At 43.0% G+C, this 20,964-nt stretch overlaps 1 protein-coding gene across 5 annotated transcripts in view; it reads left to right on the plus strand.

The window, feature by feature from the left end:
- Positions 1–20,964, plus strand: part of WDR7 (WD repeat domain 7) — a 353,231-nt gene that overhangs the window by 324,138 nt on the left and 8,129 nt on the right. For all 5 annotated transcript variants that reach the window (XM_086683081.1, XM_086683085.1, XM_086683084.1 and 2 more), the window contains one exon: positions 20,073–20,177. In XM_086683081.1, coding sequence (XP_086539207.1) covers positions 20,073–20,177 — 105 coding nt within the window. The remainder of the gene's footprint in view (positions 1–20,072; positions 20,178–20,964) is intronic.

The following is a 20,964-nucleotide window of genomic DNA, read 5'->3' on the forward strand; positions in this document are numbered from 1 at the left end:
GCTGTCACCTCATTTCTTCTGGATTAAGTTTGGTCAGGAAAGAAGCTGCCTCATTTTCCAGTTGTCATTTGCCCAGGAAGTAAAAGCAAATTGTAATGAGGGAATCACAGCGGGAAGACCTGCTAACAAATGAGAGGCATATATTGACTGGCAGCCAGCATGCCATTTCAGTGATAAACGTATTTTTATACACTGCTGTTCAAGGTCATTCACTGTTGTCCTTGAGTGGGCAGCCATCAAAAATCGTGCAAGTCACATTCTAAACACTTCTAATAATCAGGGCAAAGATGCCTTACTTTCAAAAGAGAAATCAGCCATTAATTTTACACAGCACTTAGATAAATTAAACATCTGTACGTGCTTACTGTGGCTTTATCTTGCTTTTGTTGCAGATTGACCAGAAACCAAAGGAAATATAAATTTATGAGGTAGCTGTGAGGTATATAGGTGTAGATTTATTACAGTGTTCACAGAAGCCAAACTTGAACGTGGTCAGACCTCACTAAGCAGCCTGTCTCTGTTTTGTGGCTCTTTAGTTTTTAAAAAGTGTAAAGAACTTATAATCTAAGAATTCCAAAACAAAACTGTTCTCATTTTAAGACTTCTACTATATGTTTGAAGTAGATTTTATATTAAAAATACTGAAAACAGTTTGCTTTTACATCTGCCCAAATCCAAAGGAAATGTTATCACTAACTTTTTGAACATGTACTCTGTAATTATTTGGAGAAACAGTGATAGAGTTATTCACCCTTTTTATTCAAAACTGAGCCATGCTTGTCTAGATATTAAATGACCAAAACCATGTTGTTATCTAACTTTTATCAATTTGTTAACGTTTATTGATTTTTGAGAGAGACAGAGTATGAACAGGAGAGGGGCAGAGACAGAGGGAGACACAGAATCTGAGGCAGGTTCCAGGCTCTGAGCTGTCGGCACAGAGCCTGATGTGGGGCTCGAACCCACAAACCGTGAGATCCTGACCTGAGCCAAAGTCGGACGCTCAACCGACTGAGCCACCCAGGCGCCCTAGTTGTTATCCAACTTTTAAAATCTCCATAGATAGCAAAAGGTTTAGATAGAAGTCTGATCTTAAGTAACCGTATTTTAAAAGTTATATGGAAAATGTTGTGGTTTGGATCACCCAGTGTCTTTCAGTAAATATTTTTAAAAGTGTCATTGGCCCTAAAGTCCTTCTCGGGGTGTGTGTTTACAATTAGCATGTATTCACCAAACCTTGCAAGACTTTCTCGCGGTCTGCCTGCACCTAATTCTCCATCCATCTATATCGTTCTCCACTTGATCCCTTCACCATAAATCCAAATCCTTCTGAAGGTGTTAGTTTTTCCGACCAGGGTCACCTTCTGACCATGCACCCCTGCACGGAACACGCTTCCAGTCTTGCCGCCCCCCACTTTACCCCAGCACACGCACTCGCCGTTGTTACCCAGAAGCACTCCGAGCTTTCCTACAGTATTCCCACAATCTGATTTCTACCTGCAGGGATACACGTAAGGGCAGGAAAATGCATGTCTCCCTGGCTTTAGCTTAGAACTTTGGTGAATCCAGTGTCCAGAGGCTCAGGACAGTAATCTCACACTTCCCTGTGGCGTCGCACATACACTCCCGCTGATCTGGTAACACACGTAATTGCCCCCATATATCTAAACATATATCTAGAAACGTAGAGGTTCCTGGTGTCTGGCTTGGACCTTGAAATGCTTTTTCTCCATAGAAGTGGTTATAAATCGTGCTTAGGAGATTGAACTGGCACTGTAAATCCCGAAACAAGAAGAATTCTGGAGGCTTTTGAAAGCTGGCCTGGAAATCTAACTGCTATTTGCATTGTTTCAGTGGATGAAAGTGTTCAGGATTCTAAACACCTGAACCCCACCCAAGCGGTAGGACCCTTCATTTGATGGCTGCCTCTCTGAATACACTCCAGAATCCCGCATGGGAAAGAGTTGCTAGCGTGCGAGCATAAAATTACTAGGTGCCTGTGGAATAGTGTGGAGTGACACAGTCCGTCGTGAATGCACAGATCCACAAGTAGAATGGTTTCTTACTGCTTATATTGAACAAAAATTAATTATCAGGAATTTAAAAAACAAAAAAGTTCTCACAGCATCAATCTTGTCTGGACCTCGTGTGCATCATTCTGTGAGCTCTGGCTTTGGGCTCTGACTTTTTCACGTGTAAAACAGGAAGAATGAATCAGAATTCTCATTAAATTCTAAACTCTCCAAAGATCCAGAAATGGTATTTTCTGTTCCGTATGAAATTGCACGCACACCTTGAGCATGAAGATCCGCAGTGGCTTTAAGGAGCACTCTTAGGTTTATAAGTTGTTTGCGTTTTAGTTTAGGTGTCTTGGTAACGCACTTACAAACTATGACACCTGAGTAATCATAAATTTAAAACCTGTAACACTGTCACAGTGCTGACCACCGGCCATCTTAATATACAATGCTATGTCTAACTATTGATCTCAATTGACTGTTAAGTGAAAAGGTTTATGATAAGCTTTTACCATAGTATTATTTAAAAAAATACATTTCTTCAGCTGTATTAATTTCTTTTTGAAAAAAACCCTCCCCTTTAAAAGAGGACACCTGCCTTCTATTTTCTACAAAAATGGATAGTGGGTCTCTATCCTTTCTAAGCTGTACAAGCAACGAAATATGTAGTAAGTAATGTTTCTTTGTTAAATAATGCGTTTTTTTCTTAGGCAGAGGCAAATTTGGGGGGTGCATGTATGTGCTTACCATGTGATGCACAATATTTATTTTAACCTTTAAAATGATCTGACCACTGTGAGTCTCACCTCTGAACAAATATTTTTATGAAAAAAATAAAATAATGCAGAGGAATACCAAATTGAAATCATACAGTTTATCAGTTTTTCCTAGTATGAAAAAGACAAACTAATAAATAAGTCCAGAAAGATATGGGGCACCTGGGTGGCTCAGTTGATTGAACGTCTGACTTTGGCCTAGGTCATGATCTCACGGTTCATGGGTTCAAGCCCCACATTGGGCTCTGTGTTGTCAGCTCAGAGCCTGGAGCCTGCTTCAGATTCTGTGTCTCCCTCTCTCTCTCTGCCCCTCCCCTGCTTATGCACATGCACACACACTCTCTCTCTCAAGAATGAATAAACATTAAAAAGATTTTTTTTTTTTTCTTTTAAAGTCTGGAAAGATAAATGCCAAGTGATTCATGGTGGTTCCTGTAAGGCTTGAGATTTGATGAGTAAGAAATCCCAATTTTATTATAGGTACTTCAAAAAAGGTTGTGACATTATAGGTAAGTTTTAGTTTCCTTTTTTGATGTTCTCTATATTAAAATCGTAATAAACTTTAAACCACGGGGTGTCTGGCTGGCTCAGACAGAAGAGCATGCGACTCTTGATCTCAGGGTCATGAATTCAAGCCCCACATTGGATGTAGAGATTACAATAATATTAAATTTACAATAATAAAATAAACTTTAAAAAACCCTCCAAAATAAAAATTATGCTTCTGTTAAAAATCATTTTTGCTAATGCAAAGTTCATTTATATAATCTATTAAGCCTTCCGAAATGGGTCGGAACTTCCTTCTTTATATACTTACTTAGTCCTAAAAGGAAATCCAGTATTAAATGGAGGCTTTTACTTGAGTTTTACACGCTTTCACTTAAAAGGGAATAAAATTAGAGGCGCCTGGGTGGCTCAGTGAGTTAAGTGTCCAACTCTTGATTTTAGCTCAGGTCATGATCTCAAGGTTCGTGGGATCAAGTCCTGCATCAGGCTCTGAGCTGACAGCGCTGAGCCTGCCTGGGATTCTCTCTCTCCCTCTCCCTCTCCCTGTCCCTCTCCCTATCCCTGTCCCTGTCCCTCTCCCTCCCTCTCTTCCCCCCCTCTCAAAATAAATTTAAAAAATAAAAATAAAAAAGTGAATAAAATGAGTATGTATAGTATTAAGTATGCTTTTAATTGTATCCGTGGTAAGGCAAAGAATCTTATTTTAAGGCACACTGTTTGTTACATACGTGGTAGCAATTATAAGCAAATTGCTAACAAAGTGAATTCTAAGTTAGAAACAAAAAATTTTCCAAGAAGGGTTCATGCTTGCTTGGGAAGAATGCAAATTAAAACAACAAAGTGGTCTGTTTCCCTTAAGGATTGTTGGAGAGCTTGTCAGTGCTGGAGTGCAACAAGTGGGCTAGTGTTATTGATTTTCACCTTGTGTTACCAAAACATTTTTCATTGACAAATATTAATTGCGTATTAAGTGCTAAAGGGTTTGATGGTCCAGATATTGAATTTTGTAATGAATTGGGCTTTTAGTTTGGTTTACCAGTAGGCAATATGGTGGCATGAAAAGATACAGAGGTTTAAGCCGGCATAACTTCCACTCCAAGAAGGTCAAGTAGATATTCCTGAAGAGTTTAAGCTCAGCAGCAGGAGATGTAATTCGTTTCCCTTTGCATTTCAGTGACTGACTGCTCTTTAGACAAATCATAGGGAATGCTTGTCCGAATAGGTGTTGTGTGACTATAATTAGTAGTAAAGTATCTGGAATGTCTTGCGTTGATTCTACCTTACGAATCTCGTGAATCATTGAAATTGCTACCGGAACAGAGTTGGTGATTGTGATCGTTACTATTAGTCTTTATAAATGATTAATTTGGTTAAACTATTTCTCCTTTTATTTTTGAAAAGGATCTGTAAATCAGAGTGAGCGACCACAGTACGTACGTGTGTCTACATGGGCACACCCACAAAAATGCATGTTCTGTTTTTAATTCCTTTTTAGTGTCTTCCCCAACTTTTTAGTAGCGTGTCTTGTTTTTTTATTCTTTTGGTAATTATATCCAGCGACATCTTTTATATAACGATCTTTATTAAATATCAAAATCTGTGGGTAACTGGTGAAATTAAGCAAAATTAAAATTAGGGAAATTAGACTGTCAGTTTGGGCAACCAGCTGGTATTGGTAGTTTCGATTATAAATTTAATCCTAACTCAGGTATTTCTTTTTGATTCTAGAAATTTGACCTTTTTACTAATTTATTTCCTGATCTCTGATCTAAATCATTACAATCTGATACAGGATTATCACCTAAGAGAAAAAATGTGACCAAACTCCAAAGCAGACTTATTAGCCCTTTCTTCTCTGCCTCGCCTTCCACTGCCCTTTCATCCTCGCTCTTCCTGTCTTTTCCCCTGTTGGCTCTTCACGGGTTCTCGTAGCCACTCACACCCAGTGATTGAAGAGATACTCACGGAGAGACTGCTGTGCAGCAAGTGCTGGGTGCCAGATCCGTGCCACAGCGCCTCTCGACGTGCTGGTCGCTCCCGGATCCGTCTCTCCTCCCCTCAGCCTTCTCCTTAGCTCCACATTCCTCTTTCTGACTCTCTAACGTATTTCCAACTACCTTCTCTAGTCCTCCACCTTAATATCTACCTATCCCAAACCTAGCTCCTCACGATTTCCCACCTGCCCCCATCCTCCCAACCTAGAAACATGTTCTTTCTCTTATGCCTTCCTGTCCGGGTCACAGCATCACTGTATACCCAGTGGGCCCCTCTTTCCCGACCACATCCGGTTCCTCATTGGATTCCTAATAGATCCACTACATTTTCCTCTTACCCTATCCTTTTTTTTCCTAGTTCCTCTCTCCTTTTCCCTCTGCCAGAATTTTCTTAAGACTGGTCTGATCTGGGGGCACCTGGGTGGCTCAGTCGGTTGAGCGTCCAACTTTGGCTCAGGTCATGATCTCGCGGTTCATGAGTTGGCAAGATCAAGCACCACATTGGGCTTGCTGCTGCCAGCACAGAGCCAGCTTTGGATCCTCTGTCTCACTCTCTCTCTACCCCTCCCGTGCTCACCCGCTGTCTCTCTCAAAAATAAATATACATTAAAAAAAAAAAAGAGGGGCACCTGGGTGGCTTAGTCATTTGGGCGTCCAACTCAGATTCGGCTCAGGTCACAATCTCACATTTCATGAGTTCGAGCCTCACGTCAGGCTTTGCGCTGACGGCACAGAGCCTGCTTGGCTCTTTGGATTCTCTCTCTCCCTGTCTCTCTGCCCCTCCCCTGCTCACGCTCTCTCTCTCGCTCTCTCTCTCTCAAAATAAATAACTTAAAAAAAAAAAAAAAAAAGCCTGGTCTGATCTGACCATTCTCCTATTTAGAAACTTCAGAAGACTCTCTGTTGGGTGTCAACTTAAATCCAGATTTCTTAACACAACAAAAAGACGGTGTGTATGGCCTGGCCATAGCTACCTTTTTGCTTCACCTGCAAACCCTGTCCTCCCCAGTGCTCCCCACCCCCTCACTTCCATTGGCAGAGTGACACAGGACTGCCTGCTGCTCTCCTGGGCCTCCCTCACATGTTTGCTGGACTCATCTTTCCTCTTAGGATGGCCTTTTGTTTCTGGCCAACTTCTGCTCATCCTTTACAGCTCAACTCAAATACCACCTTGATTCTGTGCCTGGTTCTGATGTATCATACCCGGAACAGCAATGGCTGTCTATTCTTCTGGGTTTCCGTGGCACCTTATGCACATTTCTGTTGTGCTGTTAATTGCACTCTACAGTAGCTGCTTGCTGTCAATCTGTCTCTCTTTTCTCCCAGCTTCACTGGCAGGTGTGTGTCTCATCTTTGTGCTCTGACACAGGGTCTAGGACATAATCAGCTCTCAGTAAACATTTTTAAGTACATTTGTGCTAAAAATATTTAATTCCATGAGGTAGGCAAGACATACGTTACCCTTATCTTACAAATAGGCAAATCTTGTCTCAGAAAATTTTGCCCATTCATAAACCCAGCAAGGACAAATTTTAATCCACTAGATAAACGCGGGATAGTTTAAGGGTAAGTCAGAGAACTTACAAGTAACGTCACTGTGATTTTTTGCCACAATAATTGCTCTGGAATATTTGCAAATGCAATTGCTATGTGAAAAAAAAGTCTGGGGCACCTGGGTGCCTCAGTTGGTTAAGCGTCCTTCTCTTGACTTCGGCTCAGGTCATGATCTCATAGTTCATTGGTTGGAGCCCCGCATCAGGCTGTCAGGGCAGAGCCTGCTTCAGATCCTGTCTCCCTCTTTCTCTGCCCCTCCCCTCTTGTTCTCTCTCCCTTTCTCTCTCCCTGTCCCCCTCTCCTTCCCTCCCTCCTTCTCTCTCTCTCTTTCTCTCTCTCCCTCAAATATAAATTTTTTTAAAAAGTCTACATATATTATTGTATTCTTTTATTACTGTTTTAATACTGAGAAAAATGTTGATGTTACATGAAAGTCAGGAAGGTAATTTTATAGTTTTATAACTTGGCATTTCTTAACAAAAGAGATGTACCCTGTAATATACAACATTAATTAGGTGATGTTCCAGACTAATCTGACTTTCTGTTTTAATAAGGTTAAAAGACATGGTACCACACATAAAAGTATAAAATTCCTGAGTATATATTATGTATTAGTAGGTATACTCTATTCTCCAAAATAAATACAAGACAAAAGATGTGCTAACATACTGGTTAATAGATGTATGAATTTTTTAAATGTATGTAATACCTTAATTTTCTACAACACTTTCCAACTAATTTCTTTTTTTGGAATGGTGCAAATGTTAAATCCTCTTGAAGTGTGTTTTTTAAAAGTAGGAATTCTGTAGCTTTAGTACGGTCTACGTAAGACAGTTTTGTGTCGCCAGACAGTATATTCCACGTATATACCCGGTGAGGGACCACATGTGTGAGGGCCCTGTCCTGCTACTCAGGTCAACAGCCATCTTGTGTTTACCTTGACCCAGATCAGAAATGAGGAGAGTGCTGAGTTCTGTCAGTTGACGGAGGACGTGTGTGTGCTGAAGGCCTGCTATGTAAGGGCCTAGTGTTTTGAGAGCGGACAGAGGTGACCAACCCGGCACACGTTTCTGGAATTCCGAGAGGAAGCAACAGGGATTTCCTCACGTGGCACAGTATCGCCTTTAACAATACTCTCTCCTATCTTCTTTGAAAATTTATGTAACCATTCTGTGTCCAATTCTTAGGAATCCTTTGAATATTTAACATCACAGTTTTCACTCTGGGAATATAAAAACAAAAGTTCGTTCATTTTAAGATTTCTAGCATGTGTTCGAATAGACTCATATTAGAAACACCGATTTAAAAACATTTAGCTTTGGGTCTGCCCAAACCTGAAGAAAACATTTTCTGTGACTTTTGAAGCATATGTGAGTTATATACTGAATAAGTGTTTTATAATTATTTCATACCAGCAATGTGAATATTGGACAGCAGTTTATTCACTATCTTTTTATTTAAAACTGATCCGCATTTATCTAAATCACATTAGCATTCAGTGTTTCAGTACCCATGAATCATCTTTAAATATGACTAATTATTTTTAAATGTTGATGAAAAATGTTATGGCTCGAATTACATCGTTAACTAGATTTTTTAGTGTTATCATTACTGAGCTTAAAAGTCTCGCTCAGAATACTAATACACTATTATCCTGTCATCAACCAAAAACCCGTGGTAATTATGTTTGAAAATAATTGGAAGTTTGTGACGTCCCAAGATTTTTGGCAAACATAATTTCAAAATATGCTGTAAGACTGACCACTTGAACATGTGAAAAAAGGATGTATCAGTTATGTATAGCTCAATTGGATATTTTATAGTTACTTCATCCTGAAAATATGTGGTCTGCTAAAGCAGATGAGAGGTGGGTGGGCATGTGCACACACAGGCATGGGTGTGGTCAGCTCTTCATTATCTGTAGTAAGAGAAGGAAGAAACACTTCAACATCAATAGGTGAGACTTACAGAAAATTGATTCTTTGAATCTGAATAAGTCCCTGAGTTGAATAGAAGGGGAAAAAAACCTCCTAAAACCAGTACATACATTTAACAAAGGTTGCTGTTACAATGACCTCATCATTTTAAGATTGGGAAACACCTAAAGGCTTAAATGTTTATTCTCTATTTGTATTCTATAGACCTTCCTTTTTAAAGGTAATTTTGATCATCTACAGTTGACATTGGTGAAAATAAAAGCTTAAGTAATCACAAAAATCTGAAATTATTACTACTGCCTAAATTATAGTAGTAAAAAGTCTTGAGCATTTATGTTGATTCTTACTCTTCTTGGGGAAGGGTGTTGTGTGTGCACATGTGCTTGTTGGTATATAATCCTCCACAAAAAGAATTCCAAAAGCTATTGCTTGTGTCACAAGGATTACCAATATGTAGATATTGAAAAGCTACTTTAATTCATCTGTGTCAGTTAGCTTATCCCCAGATGGCATTTAAGTAGCTTTTAGTGACTGAAAATGGGCACTATATGCTGCGGCTATGTTTAGGGATAAAGACAGACAGTGCACTTGAGGCACTATATCTTATAATCAAACTTAAGGTAGCTTGCTTTATTACATTTATCCTTAAATCTATTTTCCATTTAGATGTTCAAATGATGCCAAATCTACTTGTCTTTCGCCCTGAATGTATATTCTTTTCAATTAGATAGCGATGGAAAACTCAATTCATTGGATGGTTCCAATACCCCTTGGCTTGGAAACTGCCACAGCGGGTTGACTCTATATCATAGAGTCGGCATAATGTGAATAACAAGTATTGCCTCAGCCCTCCATCAAGAAAAGAAATTATAGAGATAAACAACCCGTTTTCAACCCTCAAATCTCGGTTCAAAATCATTATAGAATTGCCAAAGGGCAGCATCTAGGCTTACGTGCTTACACTGTAGGAGATAGTACAGCCAATAAGAAACGGGTCCCTCTTTAATACTAGAAAGCTTTAGGAATCCTTTCACCATCTACTTTGCTTTTGGTCAATACTTTAGTTTCTATATTTTGTGCCCCACATGAGAAAAAGCCAGGGTCCTAATTTTATAATGATTCTTTCCTCAAGTGGTGTTTATTTATGGTACCCGTAGGTAGATGTTGCCTCTTTGGAGCACAGATGAGCTAATCGGACCCAGGCCCAGGGAGGGAGGCTGCCAAGGAGAAAGGCAGGACCACCGTCCTCTGTGGCCCAGGTGGCCCAGGGGGGCCACACAGGCGATCCTCCATGTTCTCTGCCAGGAGAGAAAGGTGGCAGCTTCTAATCTTTCAACCTTTGTTCTGAGGTCAAGGAAGAGTTCCTCTTCGCCCACCACTGCTGTGGGGGCCAGGGGACCGCTGGGGTGAGTGAGCTCCCCTGGGAGACCTGGCCCTTTCTCCCAGGCAGCACGGCCATCCACTGTCCTCACAGAGCTGGGGGGTGGGGGAGATTGCACCAGGATGAGAAGGGAGACTGGACCAATCCGGGAACCTTCCTCCAGACCCCCTATACGTGGAAGTCACTGGGCTCCAGAGTCTAGGGATCTAGGAGGCCCTGGTTGCTGAGGGAGACGATGGGGCAGACACTTCCCCAGCAAGGCCCAGCTCCACGTGGCCACGGCTCTCAGGCAGCCTGCTGTGACCCCCTGGGCTGCAGCTGTGACCACCATCTAGCACTCGAAGTCTGCGTTATTGGGCAGGGAAGAGTCATGTAGAAACTCTGGTGCAGAGGCGCCTGGGTGGCTCAGTCAGTTAAGCGTCTGACTCTTGGTTTCAGCTCAGGTCATGATCTCACTTTTTATGGGTTCCAGCCCCGCACTGGGCTCTGCCCTGATAGCGTGGAGCCTACTTGGCAATTGTCTCTCTCTCTCAATCTCTCTCTGCTCCTCCCCTGCTCACTCGCTCGCTCTCTCAAAATAAACAAACTTAAAAAATATATATTGGTGTATAATGTACCTACATGCCAACTACATGAAAATCGGGTATATAGAAATTGAAGCTTGGCAGCTTATAGTTTTTGTTTTTTGTTTTTTGTTTTTACCTGGCGCTCTGTGAGACCAGAGATTCCAGAGCCAGACTGCCTGGATTCTCATCAAAATAAATTACTCCAATTCTCGGCACCTCAGTTTCTTGATCTCTAAGGTAGGGTCTAACGTAGTGTTCTTACCTCGTAGGGTTAATCTGTAAGGATTAAGAAGTTTATATAAAAGTGCTGAGGGGCACCTGGGTGGCTCAGTCGGCTGAGCGTCTGACTTCGGCTCAGGTCAGCATCTTGCAGTTTGTGAGTTCGAGCCCCGCGTCAGTCTCTGTGCTGACCACTCAGAGCCTGGAGCCTGTTTCAGATTCTGTGTCTTCCTCTCTCTCTGACCCTCCCCGGTTCAGGCTCTGTCTCTCTCTGTCTCTCAAAAATGAATAGTCATTAAAAAAACAAAAACCCTTGGGGCGCCTGGGTGGCACAGTCGGTTAGGCGTCCGACTTCGGCCAGGTCACGATCTCGCGGTCCGTGAGTTTGAGCCCCGCGTCAGGCTCTGGGCTGATGGCTCAGAGCCTGGAGCCTGTTTCCGATTCTGTGTCTCCCTCTCTCTCTGCCCCTCCCCCGTTCATGCTCTGTCTCTCTCTGTCCCCAAAATAAATAAACGTTGGAAAAAAAAAAAACAAAAAACAAAAACCCAACTTACAGCATTCCCCGGCGCAGAACAGGTGCTATGAAAGTTTCTCCTTATGCTTTTTGGATTCCCTGCGGGACGTAGCTCACCAGTGCACTCTATGGACCTTTTAGTGTATGATTTCAGAATGTGTTTGAAGGATGACAAAAGCTGCTCGTTGCAGTTGGCCTTTGATAAATGCAATTTTTTTGTTTGTTTCCAAGTATGAAGTTCTGGGATCCGTTTTTTCAATCCGTGACCACCGTGATAAGCCAGAAACTGTGTTCTTCAAGCGCCCAAGTGATGGCTGTGTCAATAATTGTGAGGTTGCAGAAAAGTAGACGGCAAGGAATAGAATGGGCTCATTGGTCCGTAATTTGTACATTTGTAAATGAGAATAAAGAGCCAGAACGCAAAATTAGCACGAATGAAGTTTGGAAAGGGGGGCGGGGGGGAAGGATTGAAAACAAGGACTGACGATCTGCGGTTTCGTCAGCGGAGGCCTCTCTGGGCCTTGCAGCCCAGCCCAGGCTCCCTGCTGGGGACAGGTGTCCACACACACGCCGCTTTCCTAGGGACACGGGGAACTTGGCGCACACCAGCGACTTCACCACAGCTTTCCCCAGGCACAGCTGCAGTGTTCTGGTAAAATCATCGCAGTGCGGGCCTTCCCACACGCCGTTCCGAGAAACCCTAACGGCACACGGTTGCTGCTTCCAACTCAGTCGGCTTGAAATTCCACGTTCTGAGACGTGGTTAGCTAAGGTGGCCCTTAATACCATCCAACACTACGACGGCGTGATTGGAAAGCTTGGAGGGAGTTTAAGGAAAAGCCACAGACATGATTAAAAAGTTGGAAAATGAGACTTGAAATCTTATAGTCACTGAGGTTTGTTTCGTTGGTTGGGTTGTTGTTGTTTTTTTTTTTTTTTTTTTTTTTTTACATCCCGAAAAGAGAAAATAAGTAACAAAGGAGCAAGTTGCTGTAACAGCCCTCAAGTCTATAAAAGGTTATCCTGCCGATAGACGGCTGTCTGGTCTCCGCCTCTGTGAGGCCACAGCAAGAGGGAGCAGGCTCACACTGTAGCATTTTGGATTTAGATTTGATATAACGAGAAATTTCCTGACAAAACACATTGTTAAACACAGAAAAGCGTCCTCAGGGGTCTAGAATCTTCTCTAGAGATACTTGCAAACAGAATAGATGTTCATCTGTCTGGCCTGCTTTAAGCAGCCCTGTTCACATAGAGAAAAGAAGGGGTGACCTTTCAGTGTTCTAGGCAACATCACATGGCCGTAAGAGCCCACACACAAAAAGGCTGGAAAAGGCTTCGTTCGTAGCAGTAATTAAATTGTACTTGGGTCTTCTGCGTGGTCATAGATGAAACTTTTTGTTTAATGGCATACTCTGCCTGGATTGTTTGTTTCCTTGAGCATTTGAACCTTAAATATATAATAACATTTTCACAAATTGGTTGCTTCAGAGAAAAGAAAGAGGGAGTTTTTTAACTTCTTAACTCTTTTGAAATGGCTCTTTTTTGATGAGTCTTTGCCTTGCGTAACAAACCAAGCTGTCAGTCCCAGTGATGTCTTCGTCTTCTCTTGGCCTTGAGCTGTTACCTCCCTGCCAGTCAGCCATGAAATCAGTGGCCTTCTGTATTGGGATGTCAGAAAGGCCTGCACGTCAGACCCTGGCCCTCTGTCCTTATCTGCCCTTTTCTGACTCTGGCACCGTCTGTAAGAGACGTCAAATGTAGGGGCTGGTGCTTTGGATGCAGAGGTAAACGTGTCCTGAGCCGCCCTGGGCATTGCTTGTTATCCTTAAGAAGAACCAGCACCAGGAACGTGTAGGTGTTTGTAAGCCTTTGGTATCACTCTCCTTTTCAGGGCGGATCCTCACTTCCTAGATACTCACTTCCCTGACTGTGTGGCTCACCTCCAGCCTGTTTTCCTGTCTCCACACACACGCTTCCTTCAGGGTCCCCTTAAACTGAGGATCTCCGCCATGTTTGTACCCCAACAAAGCATGTTCACACTGTTCTCTACCAGAGCACATTCTAGGGGAAATCCCTCAGCCAAGAGCTTCATTGGATTTGTAGAAATTTCAGAGACCACGTGCAGCCAACTAGGGACATACTTCCAGCTCAGTAGACCTTTCAGGCACCCCCAAATCACAACTGTCTTTTTTTTTAAGCTTCTTTATTTATTTTGAGAGAGACCGTGCACACACATGCATGCAAGCCGGGGAGGGGCAGAGAGAGAGAATACCAATATCCACTGAGTGTGGAGCCCTAGACGGGACTCAGTCTCACAAACCAGCAGATCATGACCTGAGCTGAAATCAAGAGTCAGGCACTTAACGGACCGAGAGCCCCACAACTGCCTATCCGAATCTGAAGCTCACCTTGCGTTCCCACCAGAGGCCTACAGCCAACGCGGTCTCCTTCCCTCTCCGTCCCGCAGGTCTTGGGTGAGGCTGTGACAGTGCTGCCCACGTTCTTTTATTTTCCAGGTCATTTTAGGACATTTCCTATGAGGTGCGTGGTCCGAACTTCATAAACCTTTCCCTCGTAAACAAAACAAAAACCAAAAACCTTTCCCTTCTTACGGTGCTCACGATAACACAACTTCATCTACCCTAGGAAACCTTTCCTTCGCAATTTATGTCAAAAGTAGGAAAGTATTTTGTGTGGTTGGGTTTCCTCCCCCCCTTTAAAAAAGTGGTGGTGAAACCTGCAAATAAATACAAAATGTTCTCTTTGGTCTCGTTCAGTCCCTCATGTGGGTGTGATAGAGTGCTACCTTTCGGCATCAGTTCTCAAACTTGTCGTTTGAAAGCCAAATATCCAAAACACTCCAGGAAGAGACAGACCCTGTAAAGCGCAATTTTAAAGTATCCTAGACAGTCCTAGCTTCTGTTGATGCTGACCAAATCATTTGTGAAATGTGTGCCTCTTCTCCTCTGTGCAGGACGGTTAATTCTGTTTCTTCGAGGAGTACGCTGCGACGGCCTGTTAAAACTGCTAGGCCAGTGCACATACTCCTCATTATTATCAATCCTGCCTCTCAGTTCCTTTTCTTCGGTAAGAAAGACGGAAGGGTGTTTACCAATTCAGCACTGTCTCCTGCCAGGGGTTATTGTTTGATTTCTTTTATTGTTCGTAGCACTTCTTGAATTAGATTAATTTCTTTATATTCCATTTCTGTCTTTTCAAGACAGCAATTTCTTTTGACTAAAGAATAGAACAAGACATGATACCCATTCGCATATAAAAAGTAGACCAAGCCTCCTTTTATTTTGAAACCTGTTGTTTGGGGAAGCATTCTGTACAGTTTAGCATTTAAGATCCCAGCCACTGGGTGGGCCCCATCCCAAGCCCTCACTGGCTCCCTGTGATCCCCAAACAGCTACATCTCCCTTGCCGGAAGGAAGCGAGGTTAAAGTCCATTCAGCTGTTGCCTGCACAGATCTGAGAAGTTCAGAGATTCTGAACAAAAGACAATGGCATCATTTCCATGACACCGAGGTTCTGAAGCACCTCTTAGGCTGAGGTTGTAATGAACTCACTTCCCTCCTTCCCTGAGGACCCTGAGTGGCACTTGCTTTCTTGCTCCACCGGCAGCACTCGGTGGTTTCTTCTGGGTTCCTGTAAGATACCCTGCAGGACACCCAACAGTGTCTTACCATGTATCTGTGTGTGTGTGTGTGTGTGTGTGTGTGTGTGTGTGTGTGTGTGTTCTGATCTACAGTGTAGTCCCCCTTTGCCCAGACTAAGGAAACTAACAAATGAAGCTTAGTATCCAGGGCGGCCTCAACAACAATACATGGAAACAGAACAGTGCCAGAAAAAGTACTGATCCCAGCCCCCCCCCCCCCCCCCCCCCCCCCCCACCGCACCCAGCAGGAGCATGCATTCAGCTCAGGACTTCCTGGCAGTAAAGCAAGGACATGTTACAATTATGTAATTATTGTTACATGAGAAAGGAAAGCAACAACATTTATCTGGAAAGACAAACATTTTACTGGCAGAACAGTCCAAGATGACATTTAATTCACAGGATCTTCTGTTAGAGACACTGGATAACATAATGAAGGATGTCCTCAGCTGACACAGAAGTAATCTTGGAGTGGATGTTTTAAATAGCAGCCCTCTGTAAAAGTAGAAGTTATGTGAAAACGTTTTCGTGAACACTTTTCTGAAGGAGCCGGTGTGTCTGGCTTTCTGCCTTTACCGCAGGGCGAACCTCATCTCACAGAGAGGTACGTTAATGTGACCACTGGGTTGGGACCTCCTTCGGACCTGCCGGTTTATGGCCACTTCACTGTTGCCAACTCACTGGTCGCTGATTAAGAAGAGATGCTAATCTGAAGGAGGCAGGGTTAGCATTCTGTGTTGAGCGTTAGGGGCCCAAACGCCAGGAGGAGGGTCATGGACTTCTAGAGGGCTCTGGGGGCCCTGAAGGAAGGGCCAGCTTTTCTTAGAGGAGCCTTTAGTCTACTCACACTTTTAGATGCATACCAGGACCCCGGAAGCATGGAAGTAACTGTTTTGGCCTTTTGGATTTTTTTTCCCCGTAGAGTTGCCGCATAATGTTACGTGTCCAGGCGTACAACATCATGATTCCACGGATGTATACATTATGCCGTGCTCACCACAAGCATAACTGCCACCGGTCACCACACACCACTATCACAGCATCATCGACTATACTGCTTGTGCTGTGCGCTTCATTCCTGTGACATATCTATTCCGTAGCTGGAAGCCTGGATCTCCCACCCCCCACTTCACGCATTTTGCCCATCCCTCCACCCCCTGCCTGCTGGCAGCCGTCAGTTTGTTCTCTGTGTTTACAGATCTGATGCTGCTGCTTTTTTGTTTGGTCATATTTTTTTTGATTCCACGTGTGAGTGAAATCATACAGTATTTGTCTTTTTCAGTCTAACTCATTTCACTTAGCATAAATGCCCTCTAGGTCCATCTGTGTTGTCACAAATGACACATTCTCATCTTTTTTTTTTTTTTTTTGATGGCTGTGTAATATTCGTGTGTGTGTGTGTGTGTGTGTGTGTGTGTGTGTACACACCACATTCTCCTTATCCATTTATTGATGGATTCTTAGGTTGCTTTCTATACCTTAGCTATTGCAAATAATGCTGCAATAAACATAGGGGTGCATATATCTTTTTGCATTGGTATTTCAATTTAGGTAAATGCCCAGTAGTAGAATTATTGAATCATATGGTATTTCTGTTTCTAATTGTTTGAGGAGTATGGAGATACTGGTTTCCATAGTGGCTGTGCCAATTTCCATTTCCCACCACACTGTAGCAAAGGTTCCTTTCTCCCCACATCCTCACCAATACTTTTTGTTTCTTGTGGAAGAAACTATTTCGAATCAAGTATTCTTAAAAAATTTTTTAATGTCTTATTTATTTGAGAGAGAGAGAGAGAGAGACCATGAGCAGGATTGGGGCAGAGAGAGAGGGTGACACGGAATCCAAAGCAGGATCTAGGCTCCGTGCTGTCATCACAGAGCCCAACGCAGGGCTCAAACTCACGAACCGCGAGATCGTGACCTGAGCTGAAGTTGGACGCTTAACTGAGCCACCCAGGCATCCCCTTGAGTCAAGTTTTGTTAATGGGAGGGTAGCGCTCAATTCCATGAGACACTGGGCAGGAAATAAGGGAGCCAGGCAGTGGGCATTAGCAGCACAGGAGGAATTGAATTGGTAAAAGGGAGGACAAGTGTCCAAGCTGAAGGGCCACCTCTGCTCATCCCTGTCTCTCGTGGCCACATGCACACAAAGGCCCAGGATCACCAGAGCTTTCAGTTTTTCAGGAGAGGCCAGAAATCTTGATTTTATGTGATATCTGATGAGTTAGAATATGAGCTCAGAAAACTTTTTTAAACATTTTTCAGGGGCGCCTTGGTGGCTCAGTCGGTTGAGCGTCCAACTTCGGCTCAGGTCATGATCTCGCGGTGCATGAGTTCGAGCCCCGCATCGGGCTCTGTGCTGACAGCTCAGAGCCTGAAGCCTGCTTCAGATTCTGTGTCTCCCTCTCTCTCTGACCCTCCCCCGCTCATGCTCTCTCTCTCTCTCTCTGTCTCAAAAATAAATAAACATTAAAAAAATAATTAAAAAAAAAAAAAAACATTTTTCAGACCAAGCCAAACACATGTCCAATCTGGTTTCAGATTAGGCTGAACCTAAGGGTCCTCAGTTTGCAACCTCTGTCTTAAAGCAAGGCCTTTTACTATCTTAACCATGGCATACCTTTAAATTGGCCCCACAGAATTTCAGGTTTTTAGCAGAACTGTATCTTGATTTTAAAAACCAATTAAAGATGCTTTCCAGTGATCTCAATAAATTGACCTAGTCAGTGAGAACGGTCATTTTTTCCCTTTTAATTGGTTAACTTTTTACCCTCTTCCGCAATAATTTTCATTTTAGGGTAGGTGGCAGGATTATTATTCAGCAGGCTCACCTTGTTGCTCAATTAGCACCACATTAGGAGCCTAGCACCATGGATAGTTACCATATCTGTTTAATAAAATGTTTAATGAAATGAAATCTGTTTCTAGGCTACCTTAGCATGCTAGCTGATACTGATTCTGGGATATATGGTAAGGGCCTCCCCCCCCTCCCCATTAAATTGTATACTCAAGTAATCCAGTTTTGTGATTATTTACATTTGTCTTATTTTTTTCCCGGCTTATTGACATATAATTGACATATGACATTGTAGATGTTACAGGTGTACATGTGATGGTTTGATACACTTATACTTTGGAAAGTGATTACCACCATAGCATTCGCCAACACTTCCATCTTGTCACGTAATTACCATTTCTTTTTTGTTGATGAGAACATTTAAGATCTACTCCCTTAGCACCTTTCAAATGTCTGTCATCTTTAAGTAAGGAGGAGTGACACAAACATTAATATTACTTATTGGATCCTTATTATATGCCATCATTGCACAGAATGCTACATATATAGTAACTCATTGAATCTTCACAGAGCTCTTTGAGGCAGGTTATTATCAACATCATCATCATCATCATTCCTGCTTTCTAGGCATGGTACTCTGAGGTTAAGTAACTCACATCATTTGCCCTAGGTCCTTCAGTGTGTAAGTAGTAGAACCCAAAGGCAAGCCAGACAGCCTGACTCAGAGCAGTGCTCTCTGCCAGTCTGAAGCCCAGGGCTTTGCAGTATAACATGTTTTCTCTGAGTGTTGAAAACCGGGCATTATTTTGGATCCCACAGTGCCCTGAAAGTCTAGTGACAGAAAAGAACAAAATCCAAAGAGCACTGAGAAATGGGCTTGTATCCCCACTCCTCCCCCCTCCCCTCCTTTTAGTCACTCAGCTATGAACTATAAGAAGATTCTTACTGAAATTTACCACACATATGGGGCTGAGCTACGTAGTGCGCCTGATGTTCCCACTGAGACTCAAGGTTCACAATTGTTCATTAAAAAAGAGGCGGTGCCCGGGTGGCTCCGTTGGTTAAGCGTCCAACTCTTGATTTTGGCTCAGGTCATGAACTCAGGGTCATGAGATCAAGTCCCACACCGGGCTCCAAAATGAGTGTGGAGCCTGCTTGGGATCCTCTCTCTCCCTTTCTGCCCCTCCCCCCCTCAAAATAAATAAAATAAAAACATTAAAAAAAATAGATGGAGATAAACCTTCCTGGTAGTGTCTCCATTGAAGAGAACATATTTCCCCATTCCTTTCCAGACAGAGGGAGGAGACCAACCCATAGCTTGTAAGCAGACTGAATATTGGTTAATGTGGTCGAGGTATGATCTTCCATAGTTGAGTGAAAGGACATTAATACAATATTATGCTAATTTGCTTAGTATGCCAGTGTTTTTAATGACAATATCATTAAAGTTGAGTATCATTTTTTATTAGTAAAGACCTTTCATCATAGATGTAGTCTAAAACAGAACTCCCTTTTTTTCAATTCATGGTTAACTCAATGATAGCTATTTGGCAAAGGCTCAAAATGATCCCTGTTAACTTGTTTGTAATAGTATTTGATTTCTGTATGTGTTCAAACCTCCCAACAGGTACGTGTATGTATGTTTACTAATTGTAGCCAAGTGCATTTAAGCCCAGTGTTATTGGTGGGAAATGAAGCGTAAAACATGAAAAATGTATAATTATTAAGGGTTGAAATTATAGTTTTTAACTCCTTCCAGAAGAGGGATATTGCGATGCAGCTCTGATTGTTTTTCATTTCAGATGAGTGAGGTTCCTAATTAAGTAAAATTCTTCCCTCTAATGGACATAAGTAAATTAACATATTGGTTCGCCTGTTAATATATGCTTTTCCATTGGACTCACGCTGTCCTCCCAATGCAGAGACAGGTAGCTTCTTCAGAACAAGATTAAAGAAAGCCCTTGGATATATCAGTGGGAGAACTTTGGTTGCTTTTCCTATTTTTCTCACCTAATTTTATAAATAAGGATCATAACAGTATCTAATCTCCATGGCATAACTTGTTCAACATTGAATGCATTTGCATGTGTATGTGTAACAGTTCTGTGGAATGCAGACCGTTAATGACCCTGACTTTTATTTTAGACGATCCATGGACACAAGGGACCAATCACTGCAGTGGCCTTTGCTCCTGATGGACGATATCTTGCCACCTACTCAAATACGGACAGCCACATTTCTTTCTGGCAGGTACGTGTAGATGCTACAGGGTCCTAGGGTATACTGTATGTGTGCTTTTGCTACGAAAGGCTTCCTGTTCTGCCCGCCCTCCCTGCTTCTTTCAACAAATATCACATATTATTGCTGACTGCTTACGTGCTACATGCCAGCATGCAGGGTGCGCTGAGAATACAGTTAGCAATCTGGAGGTGGGGGTGGGGTCTGCTCTCACCGGGCTTGCAGTCTGTAAATAAGCAAGCAGTTACAATACAGAGGGGAGCCTGAGAATAAGGTTGTGGGACAGATTCACAGAGGAGGTGACATCCGAACTGAGACAGGGTCATGCTGAGTAAGGGCTGGATGGTAAGAGGAGGGCAGAGTGGGTATTGAGGGAGAGAAAGCAGGAGCAGCCTTTCAGTGGTAAGCCAGGGCACGGCATGCCTGGGGGCCTGGCCAGAAAGGCACGGGGCCAGGGAGGTGCTGCCCAAGGATGCGGGCAACCCCAGCAGGGCAGAGGCCAGAGGCCAGGGAGAAGGCAGCGAGTAGTAGCTTCATATCCCGTTTATATTATCTCATCTGTTTGCGTTCTGAATTTCCCACATAATGCTCTTTATTCATGAACTATCAAAACATTTTCAAAACCCCGAGTGTCGGGGCACCTGGCTGGTTCAGTTAAATGTCCAACTTTGGCTCAGGTCATGATTCCGTGTTAGTGTGTTCGAGCCCCGTGTCGGGCTGTCTGCTGTCAGCATAGTGCCCGCTTTGGATCCTCTGTCCCCCTGTCTCTCTGCTCCTCTCCTGCTGGTTCTTTCTCTCT

Source organism: Puma concolor, chromosome D3, assembly GCF_028749965.1.
Source record: "Puma concolor isolate L17-30 chromosome D3, mPumCon1.1.hap2, whole genome shotgun sequence".
Taxonomy (NCBI): domain Eukaryota; kingdom Metazoa; phylum Chordata; class Mammalia; order Carnivora; family Felidae; genus Puma; species Puma concolor.